General features: G+C 50.9%; 2 protein-coding genes across 2 annotated transcripts in view; both read right to left on the reverse strand.

Moving 5' to 3' along the window:
- Window positions 1-2,156: 2,156 nt before the first annotated feature.
- On the reverse strand, window positions 2,157-6,462 carry EIF4EBP3 (eukaryotic translation initiation factor 4E binding protein 3). The gene is made up of 3 exons (XM_065410008.1): window positions 6,259-6,462; window positions 3,510-3,683; window positions 2,157-2,501 (listed from the first exon to the last, which is right to left on the reverse strand). The coding sequence occupies exons 1-3, from the start codon at window positions 6,371-6,373 to the stop codon at window positions 2,473-2,475; spliced, it is 318 nt and encodes a 105-aa protein (XP_065266080.1). The 5' UTR covers window positions 6,374-6,462; the 3' UTR covers window positions 2,157-2,472.
- A 3,594-nt stretch (window positions 6,463-10,056) lies between these two features.
- The window catches only part of ANKHD1 (ankyrin repeat and KH domain containing 1), a 195,988-nt gene continuing 190,575 nt past the window's right edge, over window positions 10,057-15,469 (reverse strand). The window contains exons 35-36 of the mRNA XM_065410006.1: window positions 13,009-13,173; window positions 10,057-10,548 (exon numbers count right to left, since the gene is read on the reverse strand). Coding sequence (XP_065266078.1) covers window positions 10,489-10,548; window positions 13,009-13,173 — 225 coding nt within the window. The 3' untranslated portion in view covers window positions 10,057-10,488. The remainder of the gene's footprint in view (window positions 10,549-13,008; window positions 13,174-15,469) is intronic.

Raw genomic sequence — 15,469 nt, forward strand, 5'->3', positions numbered from 1 at the left:
CCAGAAAAAAAAGTTTGAAAACCACTGATCTAGACCCCATCATTTTATATGTATAGTTGGGATTATGTTTTCCAATGTACATTACTTTCCATTTATCAACATTTAAATGTCATCTGCCATTTTATTGCCATCACCCAGTTTTGTGAGATCCCTTTGCAGCTCTTTGCAGTCTGCCTGGGACTTAATGATCTTTTGAAGTAAGGTGCGTTGCAATTGCAGCATGTTCTCCAGCACTTCCCTCTTCCCAGCCCCACACTCCGCAGGACTAGTCCTGTCCCAGCCAGTCAACATGCCTTCCCTAGAAACCCGTTCCTCACTGACCGGCTCATGCTTTTACCCTCTGGGGTTCAAAACCAGCCAGCATTTCCCCAATCACTATCAAGCACCTGCCACCTTTCCTCACTGTAGCTCTTCTTCCTCCTCTTGTACTTGAATCCGCAGTTGGGCTCAATTGCTGCTGCTCCCAATCGGCGCAGCGGAGCAAGTGTGTGTGTGTATAAAAAATCAAAGCACCAGGCTCGGATCCTGTCACAGCAGTAGAAGAATATATCCAGCTCTGCAGGGGCCGGTGGCTGCTTGCCCTATGGGTGCAGTAGAGTGAACAGCACCATGAGCTGCTGCTGCAGCATCACCCCAGTGCCTGCCATCAGCTGGCCCTTCCCTCCCAGCCCACAAGGGGTCTAGGCCAGGCCCTGCCTCAGTGCCCAACCAGCTCTGAGTTTGGGAAGGCAGCTTTGCTGTTTCAGCTGGCAAAACGCAGCTCCCCCACATTGTCAGTCCCCTCTTGTGGACATTAAGGGACATGGATCGGCAAGGCTGCCACATCAACAGCAACCAGTACTAAGGAATCCCCCTGGTTTCTCTGGGCACGGAGACAATCTCACTCCAAACACCTGCTCAATCCCACCCTGTCCTGGCCCAGGCTGTGGGGCAGGAAGAGCCCCCCCCCAAGCCTCTGTGTAACACAGTCACTGCAGCTCAGCAAGGGCATGAGGGGAGAGAGAATAACAACTCCCTTGCACTCTAAAGGGGGCAGTGAGACAATGGCATGGGCTGGCCAGAGGCATCAAAACTCCCAGCCAGGAGCAGCACTGGCTCAGGCACGAAGCCCAGGCATTCTCTCCTCAGCCCCTCACACCTCCTGGAACCCAGGTGGCCAGACAGATCCGCAGCTGGCATCATTGAGGAGTACACTGCGACTCCCAGTACCGGAGTGCAGCGAGTTTTGCAGGAGAGATCTTCCAGCAGCTGAAGGCTTGGCCCTGAGCTCCAGCAGGTACAGAGGGATAATAGGAGATTTGGGGTGAGCTAAGACAGTCCGTAGAATGACATGGCTACAGGCTGTTCCCTCCCACCCAGGACCGAGTGCCACGGGCACAGGCAGGGTTTGCTGGGTCTGCTGGCAGCTCCTGGAGCTCTTGCTCCAACAGTGGATTCTGGCACCAGCCTGGGCTCACGGCTAGCAGCTCCCAGCTGGTGGGCCAATGCAGGTTTGCAATTGCTGCTGCAGCTGTCGAAGGAGACACTGGAGAAAGCCTCTTCTTCCTGTCCTATCCTCAGCAAGCACCAGGGTCTCTGGGCACACAGCTCATGGAGCTCATATTGCACCCTCCCAGGGCAGCTGTCATGACAGCCAGTGTGTCCCGCCCAGCCCCAGTGCTGCAACCACTTCTGGAGCAGCTGAAAGCTATGGGAGACAATTGGGGCTGCTCAGCCCATCACCCCCCACCCCAGGGAGGACACGTCTGACCCTGGCCTGGGGGGTTCTCCAACAGCGGATTACGCTGAAGAGCCTGGTTCTGTGCTAAGCTACAAATAAGCAGGAGCCTGGAGTCAGTCTCCTCCTGATTGGCCTAAAGCCAAGGAAAGCCCCCCTGCCCCGAGCACCATCCAGTTCCCTGACTGCTGGGAACCCAGGCACCCTTACCCCGGGACCCCTCGGCCAGTTCTAACCAAAGGCTCAGATCACCAGCATCTCTCACTCCCCTGGAGGCGAGGGAGGGCCAGTGACACCTGAACACTAGCCCCCTGCTCCAGCTACAAGGGGAAAGGGCCACGGGGCAGAAGCTTTGCCCATGGACTTGGCAGGCTCTTGCCACGCCCCAGCCATGGGCTGCGGGTTGGGAGCAAAGCACAGAAGACTCGCAGGGCAGAAGGTAAAGGTTGTTTATTGCACAGCCTCAGAGTGAGCCCACGGCATAGCCACTAGACACGCTCAGCGCAGCGAGCCCAGCCAGGCACCACGGGGCTGGGGGAAGAGCAGCCGCTCATGCCAGCCCCCAAACCCTGGTTTCATTTCAGTAAAAAGAACCGAGAACAAATGCAACTGCAGAGAAACAGCGTTAAAACAGCGCCAGATCCACAGGCAGCAGCTGCACCAGGGCCTCGCTCACCTCTGGGTCTTCAGCGAGGGAAGGGAGGCAGGAGCCCCAGGAAAGCAGCTCGCCGCCAACCGGCCGCGTTGCTGGGAGCTCAGATATCCATGGCAAACTGATCGTCATCTGGGCAGGGGAAAGAAACGAGGGCTGCGTTAGAAGGATGGCGCGTGGCGAGGGGGCTCTGCAGGGATCACTGTGGGGATAGGATGCTGTTAACCAGAAGAGCACCTACTGCCAGTACCACAGCACGGACAGGCAGATCAGAGCGAAGACCCTTCTCCCCCGGCTGAGTTCCTGGGTCACGGCTCTGCACAGCTGACCTTCACTGGCCTCTGGATGGGGCCTCCCATTTCCCCTCCCCCCAGCCTGTTCCAGCTGCGAGCAATGGACGAGTCCCAGGGCCGCCATTGCTGCGGTCTGAATTGACAGTGTGATGGGGCAACTCAAGGGGAGGGGAGCTGAGCAGAGCCCCAGAGAGAGCAGCAGTGACTCCCTGGGGAAGGAGGGGTGGAGCAGAGACAGCAGCAGGCAAAGGCCCTGCCTGCTAATTTGCAGTTCCCCTCCCATCCACAAGGGGCGCTCAATGCAGATGGTCACCCACCCAACAGGAGCAGACTTCCGGAGGGGAGTAAACTACGGGTCCAGCCCTGCCATGCAGCCACAGGAGGCAGCCGTGGCCCTGGAACCAGCACCCACTGAGCTCAGCGGCAGTCCCAAGAGGGAGAGGCTGGTGGCTCCACGTACCCAGGGCCGGTCTCCATCCCCTGGCATGGGGAACAAGCAGAGGACAGCAGGCGAGGGCTTGGCTTCCTCACTGCCCCGCAGACAGGACATGGACCAGCAGCCACCACCCAGCTAGAGGCAGATGGAACCAGACAAGCTCTCCCCATCCCAGTGCTGGAAGGGGGTGCTGCTCCTCCAGGGTGGGAGCTGCATTACCCCCCGCTCCCTCCACTTCAAGTCCTGCTTCAGGTACTTTGAAACAGGCAGGACAAAGTCACTTGTGATGCACCAGGGGAGCCCCAAAGGGGGCAGCCCTTCTGCTCTGGGCTCTCAGGCCCCAAGGGCTGCAGCAGGAGCAAAGGTGACGGGCGGTGCTCTGGAACCAGGGGTTGGGCACGTGCATCTTACCTGGGATCTCTTCCTCGGTCTCATTTTGTTCCTTAAGATCCTCCAGCTTGGAGAGCGCCGCGTGGGGGGGAGAGGTGATGCCAGGGATGTGAGGAAGGTAGCAGGGGGGGGTCCTGGCAACGGGCGAGTTCTTACACTCCAGCAGGAACTTACGGTCATAGATTATCCTGGTACCTGTCAAACCCAGCAGGAAAATCAGCCCCCGGCACTCAGGTGCCCTCTTCCAAGAGACCCACCCACCTCTGTCTGCCCCGTAGGGAGCTCAGGAGTCTGACAATCCCTCTCCAAGCCCGGAGCAGGCAAGATCAAGCCCAGGCTTGTGCCAGCATCTCCTGTGTTGCCGAGCCATGTGAAGGGGTAAATAACACTTCCCTGAATGGGGAGGTGCTGCCAGGGATCCCTTCCTCCCAGCTGGCAACACCAGCCTGCAGCTCACCCAGCCATGTGACCTTTCAGCCACCAACTGGTGACACCCAGTCACTCCCCCCCTCCAGTAATCCAGCCTTGCATCAGGTGGCAGGGAGAATGCTCCAGGTAACATAGGCTCTGCAAGGGGGAGGGAACAACAGAGCAGCGGCTGGTGGGGCGAGCCCAGAAATCCCTGCACTGCTGAGCACAGGTGGCAGCCTTTGGAGCAGAGCAAACATATCATGTAACCCAGCGCAGGCAGCTCCGAGCAGCTGACCTCGACCTCGGTGCCAGCACCTGCCACGGCTCCCCACACTCCCAAGATAAGACTTATCGTGAGCCAGCGCCGGCAGGATGGGCTCGTGCAGTTTAACTGAAACGCACCCTGCCTGTGGATAAAGGCATGCAGCCCAGCGGGCCAAGGGCAGCACCAGGCACAACAAGAAGTGTGGACAGCTTTCTAAAAATAGAGACATGCCGGTGAGGCCAGCAGGGTCGCTTTCACCCCCTGCAAGAGGTCAGAGTCCCAGAGAGCCCCAAGGCAGGCAGTGCAGCAGCAGGGCAGGAGTCTGCCTTGCCCCCCAGACACCCACACCTGGCAGAGCGCCCCGCCCAGCGGGCACAGCCCAGCTCCTACCTACACCCTGCCCAGGCCTTGTCTGAGGATTTTGTACTGCTGCTCATCAAGCGGGTACCTGAGCGTCTCCCACGACAGAGCAGCAACAGCTCTCAGGTACTCAGGAACGTTCCTTACTAGCTCCACACGTAGACAAAGACTGGGAGAATCGGGAAAGCCTGGAAGCAAGGATGCTCTGGCCTGTTTGAGGAGCTGGGCCATGCAGAGCGCAGCAGAGTGCCAAATGCTCTTGATCAGTGATTCTCAACCTATTTACCATTGTGGGTACATGTGGTACATTTACATGTGGCCCACAATGTGTTATGGGGGATGCATCCAATACTACCTATATGACCCTGAGGAGGTCATATGGGCTGCAGCTGTGTGCTGACTGGGCCGCAGGTTGCTCTAGATCATCTCTGTCCAAACTCACACTTCCAACTTTGAATTTAAATCCCTCGTGCTGCCTCTACCCCAAGTTTTCCTTAAACTCTCCCCGGGGTCCTAGCCCCATTGGCAGGGCTAATGGGGACAGAACACTGGTGTTTTAACCACCGCATCAGCTAATCCTGCTCAGAGCAGGGCTTGGTAACAGTCATAAAGCTGCTGGCAGCCGCCCAGGCCCTAAAGCTCCCACTGCTACAACAACAGAGGGAGTAGCAGGAAGAAATCCCTCAGGACACAGCCCTAGCATTTGAGCAGTGCAAGTAACAGACCCTGCTTTGGAAAAGCGTCCACGGTAATACTACAAATGTAACAGCCTAGGAGACAACAAGGGAACCCTTCTGGTTCTCAGGGCCAGGGGCTCCCCGGGGCCTGCACAGCAGCAGGGGTGTGGCCCAGACAGTTTTCATAAAGCCTTTGTTTGGTGTCTCTCCTCGCAGGCTCTTGTGCACTCACGTGGCATCGGTGCAGAGTTTGCACTCCCAAGCAGGGAGCAACAGCTCAGCCGGCGACCCAGCCCAGCACTTCCACAGCCCTTGTTATTATGACGTGTATTGTGGGAGCCCCACAGCCCCCCTGGGCCTTGGCAGCTCCATGCAGCTGGTCAAGGAATCGGGCAATATTGGATAAAACACCGTGCAGAGCCTGCTGCCTCCTCTGCACCTCTTCCTCCCTGGCATGAACCATGCGGGGCGGGGGGGCAAATCCTTTGGGTCTCAGGGGAAAACCGTGATCCCGTCCAGGCGAAGGCGAAACCCGCCCAAACCCTCCCGGGGCCCAACCAGCCAAGGGCAGTTCCAGCTCGAAGAGGCTTTTCGGACACGGGGGGCGTGTGAACAGGCTTGTGTCGCCCCCATCCGCTCCGGGGGCGCAGCGCCCGGCGCCCCATTGAGCTCAGCCCCACCCCGGTGCACCCCAGGTGCGGCCGGGCGGGTCCCCCCCCCCGTTACAGAACCGGGTCTGAGTCGCTGGACTGCGCGCCCCCCAAACCGGAGCGGCTCGGGGCAGGGGCTGGAGATCGGGGCCGCCCCACGTGCCCTCCCGCGGGAAGGGAGGCACCGGAACCGCTGCCCGGGAACCCGGCGGGACACGGGAAGCCGCTGCCCGGGGATCCAGGAAGGCCCAGGCCACCTCCGCGCGGTAGAGCCAGGGTTGCAGCCGCAGCAGGGGGCACTGGGCGGAGGTTCACCCTGGACCGGCTGCAGGCAGAGTCCGGGGGCTGGGGTCGCCCTGAGCCCAGGGGCTACTCGGGAAGCGGAGCCTGCTGGGGCCCGGCCTTACCCCCTGGGGTGGTGGAGTAGAGGGTCCCGCCGGGGGTGCAGCTGTAGCCGTCCGGGGAGCCTGGGTCTCGACCGCCCGGAATGGGGCAGGAGCTCGTGGTGCTAGTAGCGGCCATGGAGCCCGATCGGTATCCGCGGGGCACAGCAACACGTGCAGGCCTGGGGCGGGGCGAGGGGTCCTTCCCTCCCTGAGGCAGGCGGGGCTTGTCCCAGCGTGGGGCGGGGCCGGGCGTGTGTGTCCTTCCCCCTGACAGGCCAGCACAGGGCGGGGCGCTGGGTCTGGCCGGGCTCTGACCCGGGATCCCCGGTGCGTTAGAAAAGAGCCGAACACCGCAAGCAAGCAGCACAGGAATCACCCCAGGAGGTGGGGCTCAAACCCTAGACTCAAGCGCCAGCCTCCCCTTCTCGTACCTGCTGGGCTCCCCGCACGGAGCGATAAGGTCCCTCCCTTTCCCCTCTTCCGAACCACAGAAACCGGCTTGTGCTTATTAGAAACAGGGAAACCCATTTGAACACGTTTCTGCAAAGCAGCCTGGGGCATGAGGCTGCCCGCTCCTGGCGGGGTGGGCAGGGCCCCAAAGAGCCTTGGGGTCAGGACAGGACATAGCTGTTGCTGCTTGCAAACCTCTCTCCAGAGGAATCAAGAAGCTAGGGATCGATGAAACTTAAGGAAATATTTCTACCTAGGCCCTGGATCCCCATGAGCCCTAGTAAAAAAAAAACAAACCACCTCTCCATAAGGTAGGGCTCCATCCCAGCTCAGCAGAGGAAACGTGTTTTCTAGATTCTCCTCCACAAAACCCATTTAAGCTCCTTCCAGGGGCAAATAAAGACCTCCACACAGAGTCAGTGACAGTTCAACCACCAGGGCCTAGCTGTCTGCTTTGGGAGGAAGACCAAGGATTCAGAAATTGAGAGTTCCCAGGGGAAGTAGGCAGTGGTTTGGGAATAAGGCGGCAGTGTCTCCTGGGGACAACAAAGCTTTGATTGAAGTGGGTCCAGTTTAGGTTTAATCCATCCTGGCCCCCCCACAAATATGTCAAGTTAATGTGTTGAAATCTTGAAAATCACAAGGGCTTCATTTCTCTTTGCAGTCTAGGTTTTGCAGGGCCCTGTACAAAGTGCCAGCATGCAGACCCTCAGGCAGCCTTGTGCAATCCCCACAGCAGAGCGAGCTTGTGCCTGGGAAACTGGCAGCCAAGCAGGCTGGGATGAGCGTTTTGGCAGTTTAGAGTGCTTGTTCCTCCCTACCTGTGTGTTGTGGCAAAAGTTGGGCATCTCAGGCTAGGCACTTCAAGGGCTGCTGTTTTCCCATGGCCAACAGCATTCCAGCACTCCCAGTTCAGAAGTAATATCTCAAGCTCCACTGAAGTGAATGGAAGTTTTGTCATTGACATCAATGGAGAGCTGGTATTTCACCCTCAGAATGCAGACATTTCTGACCCATCTTCCTCTTCCTGTGCTCTACGATCAGGGATGGATCTTCCATCTGTAGGAATGGCTGGTCTGTCTCCGGGTCTGGGGGCAGGTGGTCTTAGGCAAAGAAAAGCAGTAGGCCTCAGTTCCCAATCCCTGTGCATTCTACCATGCTGCCCACATGGGTGTTGCTATATTGAACATCAGTATAACTACAGCTAGCCCATAGGCTGCTGTCCCATGGCATTTTTTGGGGTGGGGCCCCCCAAGAGCAATCATATTTCACAACTTGGGTCTTCTTATAGATTCCCCCACTATTAAACATTGTCCCACTGCCTTGAGTTTTTATTTTACAAATAAATAAAAATAGCAAAGTGAGCGTAGCTATTAAATCTGTTCTATATACCACCACATGTTCATGGGACACCAAGTTTTTAGATTTTCTCCATTACTGGTATCTTTTGCATTGTGGGCCTGATGCAGACTTCAAGAGCATTAGAATGACCACAAACTGAGACACCATGAAAGATCTCTACTTCAGGGCAACTCCATGACCATCACATTTTATTGACTTCCACTGGGTACCAGTCAAAACATAACTTGCTTCCCAACGTTTTGTTGGAGATGTTAATAGTCACATTTGGTAAGAATTTGAAAAGTACAGGTAACTGTACAAATCTGAGTTTTGTTTCACACATTCCTCACTGAATAACTTCATAATCCTGTTTTGTAGTTTGTCACACCTTCCCCCGCCCGCCCCAGCTTATGCAGCATCCAACTTCAAACTGTAAGCTCTTCAGAGCAAAGCCTCTTTACTTGTTTCCGGGAAGCATCTAGAGTGCTTTTGGAAGCTCCAATATTCAGGAAGTATTAATGCAACATTAATACAAATTTTTACCCTGTGCAAAAAATTCTGGAACCCGATATAACATATTTTAGTTGGGTTAATGTGCTCTTGTAAACAGAACATCTGCTCTGCTGTAGAGGGGGTAAATTGTTAGGGTAAGAAATAGCATCTACAATGAAATGTGTTCTTGTGTAGGGACATTTATGTTCCATTCTTAAATATTAGTAGAATACCTCAGTATGTTCAAAAGGTTACTGAGATCTGATCACCTACTAGTTCTTGGATACTATTTGAGCACTTTATGTTTTCAAAAACATTTAAAAAGTGACTGGGCAGAAATATGCCACCACATAGGAGTGAACTCTTAGGATTCAGTGATGCTTTGCCGCCTTCTGGTTGCTGCTTCCTCGGGCTTTTCCTGGAAAAACTGTATTGCCTCATATAGGGAATTGGCAGGAGGGGTGGAAAGATGGGGGAAGTCTCGGTCTATATTGAGACTTTGGCCTTTGAGAGTGTAAGAAAGTGGTCCATGACACAGGGTACCCATTTGTGTAGTGTAGTTACTGGCTCGAGAAGTGGATCAGATCTTCACATTATAATTAGTGTGTCATTACTGAGCAAGAGTAAAGTATGATTTTAAGGCAAAAGTGTGACATTTCCAACCTGGGGGAAATGCACCATTTGCATGCAGAGTGAATGTAGGTTTTAATATGGTATTCAAAGGAGCTTGCAAAACCTGTTCGGACTCACAGAAATGTGATGATAAACTCTGATCACATTTAAAGGGACACAAATAATTTAAGATCAAATATTGGCCAATGTTATGATTGGTGGTGAAATATTCTCTGGTTTCCAGATATCTGTTTTCAGAAATCTGCCAGTCACCAAGATATGTAATTAGATCAGTGGCTTTCAACCTGTGGCCGTGGACCCCTGGAGGTCCACAGATTATGTTTAAGGGGTCCGTGAAAGGTGGTTGTTACCACAGAACAGTGGTTTTCAACCTGTGGTCTGCAGATCCCTGGGGGTCCACAGACTATGTCTAAGATGTTTAAAGAGGTCTGCACTTCCATTTGAAATTGTTTAGGGGTCTGCAAATGACAACCACTGTGTTAGATGAAGAGACCCTTTGGTATGCAGGAGATACCCAAGTGTTCTGTGTTCTCCTACTGTCGTCTTTGGCTATTAGGATGTCACGCTAAAGCATATTCCCAGACCCAGAGCTATACCTGATATCAGAGTTGACACACCAGTAAAAAATCCAAACAATTACAACAGGAGAGCCACACTGGCTTGCATGATATTAAAAATGCAAAAATATGAATGTTCACCGACCAGAAAAAGACAAAGCTAAGAGGGAGCAAAAGTATTTTCAAAGTTTTGAGAGGCTGTTTCAAATGACAGTGATCCTCCCTTACCATCCTGCTTGAGTAGCTGACTGCGTCACTAAAGCAGTACACAAAGTAACTGTAGACATCCTGATAGCAAGATGTGGCCCTCCACCAAAATCCACACCACAACCTATAAATACTGTTCGTCTTTTTATTGAATATTCAGGTAAATATTTCACATTAATACAGGCTACATAAAGTGGAGCCACTATACGACATGAAATTTACTCAACTTTTTTCCTTTTAAGTATGTAAACAATTATACATGTATTTACCACCGTAAAAGGTTGAAATCATGTAATCATCTAGTTCTCTGCTGCATACAAGTAGCATTCAGTAGTGTTTAGCCAAAAGCACTAGGTTCATCTGATTTTAAGTTCAAAATGGCTAAACTAACTGGAGAACAGAATCAGTTGAATAGGTAAATCAATTTGTTCTTACACAATGGGCAATCAAATTTTCATTGTTACAGCCCAGAGAAAAAAAATTGCTTAGTTAGGCACATTAAAAAAATCCCCAGGGTTCTTCCAAGGTCATAGATTTCCCAACAAGGCTAAAAAGGATAGACCCTCTTAAATTAGTTGACGTATTTGAGATGCATATTTCCAATGTGAGGTGCCCAGGTGCCAGGCCAAATCTGCAGTGGGGAGAAAAAAATAGTTAAGAAATATAGAATATTAAGAATATGCCCAAGTGCAAAATTCTGTAATAGATACAGTTCCAAACTCAGACTTATTGTGGTCCAATTTTTTAAACCTGGGTGTCTAAAGTTAGACTCCAAAATAGGAGTGGTCAGATTTTCAGAGGGGCTATAGCGGTCTTCAGCGATGACCAGGTTTTTTGCATAAGCAGTAACTGGAAACGTAGAACCTGTCAGTGTGTATTATTAGTTCATCTTGTTCATAGCAAGGTGCAGAGCACTGCTGAGAATCAGGCCACTTATTTATGAGGTAGACAAGGCTTTCTTCGGACAACTAACTAAAGTTTACAGATCACAGGCCCTGGTACTAATGGGGGACTTCAATCAGCCTGACATCTGTTGGGAGAGCAATACAGCAATGCACAGACAATCCAGGATGTTTTTGGAGAGTGTTGGGGACAACTTCCTGGTACAAGTGCTGGAGGAACCGACTAGGGGCCGTGCTCCTCTTGATCTACTGCTTACAAACAGGGAAGGATTGGTAGGGGAAGAAGTAGTGGGTGGCAACCTAGGCAGCAGTGACCATGAGATGGTTGAGGTCAGGATCCTCACAAAAGGAAGAAAGGAGTAGCAGCAAAATACAGACCCTGGACTTCAGAAAAGCAGACTTTGACTCCCTTAGGGAACTGATGGGCAGGATCCCCTGGGAAGCTAATATGAGGGGACAAGGAGCCCAGGAGAGCTGGCTGTATTTTAAAGAAGCCTTATTGAGGGTGCAGGAACAAACCATCCCGAAGTGCAGAAAGAATAGCAAATATGGCAGTTGACCAGTTTGGCTTAACAGTGAAATCTTCGGTGAGCTTAAACTCAAAAAGGAAGATTACAAGAAGTGGAAATTTGGACAGATGACTAGGGAGGAGTATAAAAATATTGCTCGAGCACTTTTTGAAGCACTTGGAGGAGAGGAAGGTGATCAGGAACAGTCAACATGGATTCACCCAGGGCAAGTCATGCCTGACCAACCTGATTGCCTTCTATGATGAGATAACTGGCTCTGTGGATATGGGGAAAGCGGTGGATGTGATATATCTTGTCTTTAGCAAGGCTTTTGATATGGTTTCCCACAGTATTCTTGCCAGCAAGTTAAAAAAGTATGGATTTGATGGACGGACTATAAGGTGGATAGAAAGCTGGCTAGATTGTCAGGCTCAATGGGTAGTGATCAATAGCTCGATGTCTAGTTGGCAGCTGGTATCAGGCGGAGTGCCCCAGCGGTTGGTCCTGGGGCTGGTTTTGTTCAACATCTTTATTAATGATCTGGATGATGGATTGCACCCTCAGCAAGTTCGCAGATGACACTAAGCTGGGGGGAGAGGTAGATACACTGGAGGGTAGGGATAGGGTCCAGAGTGACCTTGACAAATTGGAGGATTGGGCCAAAAGAAATCTGATGAGGTTCAACAAGGACAAGTGCAGAGTCCTGCACTTAGGAAGGAAGAATCCCATGCACCGCTACAGGCTGGGGACTGACTGGCTGAGCAGTAGTTCTGCAGAAAAGGACCTGGGGATTCAGTGGACAAGAAGCTGGATATGAGTCAGCAGTGTGCCCTCGTTGCCAAGAAGGCCAATGGCATATTAGGCTGTATTAGTAGAAGCATTGCCATCAGATCGAGGGAAGTGATTATTCCTCTCTATTCGACACTGATGAGGCCACACCTGGAATATTGCGTCCAGTTTTGGTCCCCTCAGTACTGAAGGAATGTGGACAAATTGGAAAAAGAGTCCAGCGTAGGGCAACGAAAATGATTAGGGGGCTGGGGCACATGACTTACGAGGAGAGGCTGGGGGAACTGGGGTTATTTAGTCTGCATAAGAGAAGAGTGAGGGGGGATTTGATAGCAGCCTTCAACTACCTGAAGGGGGGGTTCCAAAGAGGATGGAGCTAGGCTGTTTTCAGTGGTGGCAGATGACAGAACAAGCAGCAATGGTCTCAAGTTGCAGTGGGGGAGGTCTAGGTTGGATATTAGGAAACATTATTTCACTAGGAAGGTAGTGAAACACTGGAATGGGTTACCTAGGGAGGTGGTGGAATTTAAGGCCTGGATTGACAAAGCTTTGACTGGGATGATTTAGTTGGTGTTGGTCCTGCTTTGAGCAGGGGTTTGGACTAGAAGATCTTCTGAGGTCTCTTCCAACCCTAATATTCTATGATTCAATGACCCTAACTTCATGTACCTCAGGTTTGAAAGTTTTGGCCTGTAAACTGATCTTTAAAGCCCAGTGCCGATATATCGGAAAGACATTCTCAAAAAAAAATTATGTAAACAGGCTCTCAGAATTTAAATACATGACAGCTGATAAAATCTTTTTTTTTCTCTACTAAGCACAAAAATATCAATTGAGAAACCCGATAGAAAGTATCATTTTAAACTATGAGAAAGATACAAACGAATTTACCTGCTGAGCATCAGTACATTCTGTTGAATTTTGGACAACCTTTATCATAGGATTCCAAGCTGGATCTGGAGTATGAAGTCCATTAAAGAGAGGCCCTCCTGGGCCATCAGCTAGCTGAGGATGAGAAGGTATTAGAGCGCCTCCATACATGGAAATCGGTAGACCCTAAAATAGCAGAAAGGACAATCACTGTACAGTGTAGTGGTTACAGACAACAACCCTAGTACATCACATACAGAGTAGCATCTGTCATCTCAAAGAATCCCAGAGCGTTTTACAGAACTTATGGGCAGAGATCACTTCATCCATCACTGAAATAAGAAAAAGAGGGGCCACTGTGCATCAGCAGTGCTACTAAGCAGTGTTGTGAGGAGAGATGAGAATACCATACCCAATTCCAGGGACAATTCAGAGTAAAGCAGAAGGCAATTGATTTTATTAGTGTTGGAATTTTGCAAGGCTCCCCATTCCAATGTACTGCACAGTATGAATGAAAATGCATTACCCAAAATGTTCAAACTTCATTCAAATCTTATGCAACATTAAAGTTGCACTTACAATCATCTTGGCATTCTGTGAGAAAAACGGGAACATGTGGCGGTCTAAGCATCAAGTTTGGAATGCTCAGACTCCTTGGAACCAGAGGTTCAAATCCCAGCAGAACTAATTCAGCCCTTCATCTTCCTGAGATACCCATATTAAGTACCATCATAGTCTGAATGTGGTTTTTTTAGATGAGTCTGCAAAGCCAGACATTGTGTCTGTCTGTTCTACATGGATTTCATGTCACAATGTACTTGGGAAGTGCTCTCCTCTCCCATCAATATACCACTTGCCATCCTAACTGAGCTGCAGTGACGCTGTGTGTATAGTTTGAAAGCACAGTGGTATCCTTTAAGATAGAAGGTACTATACAATATTTTAATGGCCAACTGGAATAATGACCTTTGAGTTCATAAAAGGCGTAGTGGCTTTCTTTATAGAGCCTTACGTCCGTGGCCTCCAACATGTGACACAGACAGTTTTCATAAACATCTCCCTACACAGGACAGAAGGGAATACAGAGCTCTTTCGATACCTCCCTCCCTCAAATTTCTGTCGTCTCATTACATAGGATATGAAAAATCTTCGTCTTGCATTAAAATGATCATAGCTCACGAAAAATAAAGACTGCAATAAAGTACTTTCTCCAGATGTAACTGTAGCCATGTTCTGAGAAGACTCCAGACTATGCACATGATCCTAGATATTCCTCAAATTCTTAAACTGAATTATGTCAGGACTGTATTCTGTTTTTACCTTGTTCTAGTTTCTGATGTTAATGCCTTCTTTACGTACACAATTCAATATTCTCCTAACCTCCTGCCACATGTTCTGAAGAAAATTACATGATATTCACATGCCTAATTTACATCTGTAACTCATGGCAGAAGCATTAAATATTAACCAGCCTGAAGAGGCGACCTAGTTCCATGTAGGAAGGAAGGAATCTAACACAGCAGGGGAGAATGGAAAAGTGGAGGGTGTCACCAAGCAAGTCCATGTATAAGGCCTGGGATATTAGCAACTAGAAATAATTTTTAGTTTCAGTTATAATGTGCCCTCAGTTTGACTAGTGTATCTCACATGCCCAAGAGTGTTTCTGGGATGAAGGGGGGCTGCACGAATCCTCATAACTGCTAGAGCAGAGGTCCTCAAACAGTGGTCCACGAGTTCCATTCAGGTGGTCCGTGGATAGTTCTCTCTAAGGTGCGCGCCTGGGCAGCTGCACATGAGAGAATGAAGGGCCACCGGGGGCTGCTGCGGCGGGGGAGAGGCCCCTCTCCTGCCCAGCCCCAGCTTGGGGGCTGCTGCGGCGGGGGAGAGACCCCTCTCCTGCCCAGCCCCAGCTTGGGGGCTGCTGCGGCGGGGAAGAGAGGGCACATCTATTGCATTAAAAAGGTAAGACTACCGATATTAAAATATGAGTTGTGTGCTGTTATTTGTAGAACAAAAAAACATTAATTATTATTAAGGTTTTTTAATATAGTGCTTTTATCCAAAGTGCTATAGAATAGTTAGCATATGGTACAAACATTTGGAAAGATCATTAAGTGGTCCACCGAGATCCCCAGCAATTTTCAAGTGGTCCATGAAAAAGACGGTTACTTACCTTCTGTAACTGTTGTTCTTCGAGATGTGTTGTTCACGTCCATTCCACATTAGGTGTACGCGCGCCGCGTGCACGAACTTCGGAAACTTTTTCCCTCAGCGGCTCCCGTCGGGCCCGCAGGGTCTCCCTTCCCGCCAGAGCGGCGCCCCGCCCCAGCGTATATATACCCCTGCTGGCCCGACCCTCCCTCAGTTCCTTCTTGCCGGTGACTCCGACAGAGGGGAAGGAGGGTGGGAAGTGGAATGGACGTGAACAACACATCTCGAAGAACAACAGTTACAGAAGGTAAGTAACCGTCTTTTCTTCTTC

The sequence above is a fragment of the Emys orbicularis genome, chromosome 8 (assembly GCF_028017835.1).
Source record: "Emys orbicularis isolate rEmyOrb1 chromosome 8, rEmyOrb1.hap1, whole genome shotgun sequence".
Classification (NCBI taxonomy): Eukaryota; Metazoa; Chordata; order Testudines; family Emydidae; genus Emys; species Emys orbicularis.

What these genes read in the sequence shown, in the direction of transcription:
- EIF4EBP3 (XM_065410008.1), bottom strand. Translation starts at nt 6,373, where the DNA reads ATGGCCGCTACTAGCACCACGAGCTCCTGCCCCATTCCGGGCGGTCGA. An exon ending in CTACTCCACCACCCCAGGGG is followed by an intron (nt 3,684 to 6,258) that starts GTAAGGCCGGGC and finishes TGGGTTTGACAG; the next exon opens with GTACCAGGATAATCTATGAC. An exon ending in GACCGAGGAAGAGATCCCAG is followed by an intron (nt 2,502 to 3,509) that starts GTAAGATGCACG and finishes TCCCCTGCCCAG; the next exon opens with ATGACGATCAGTTTGCCATG.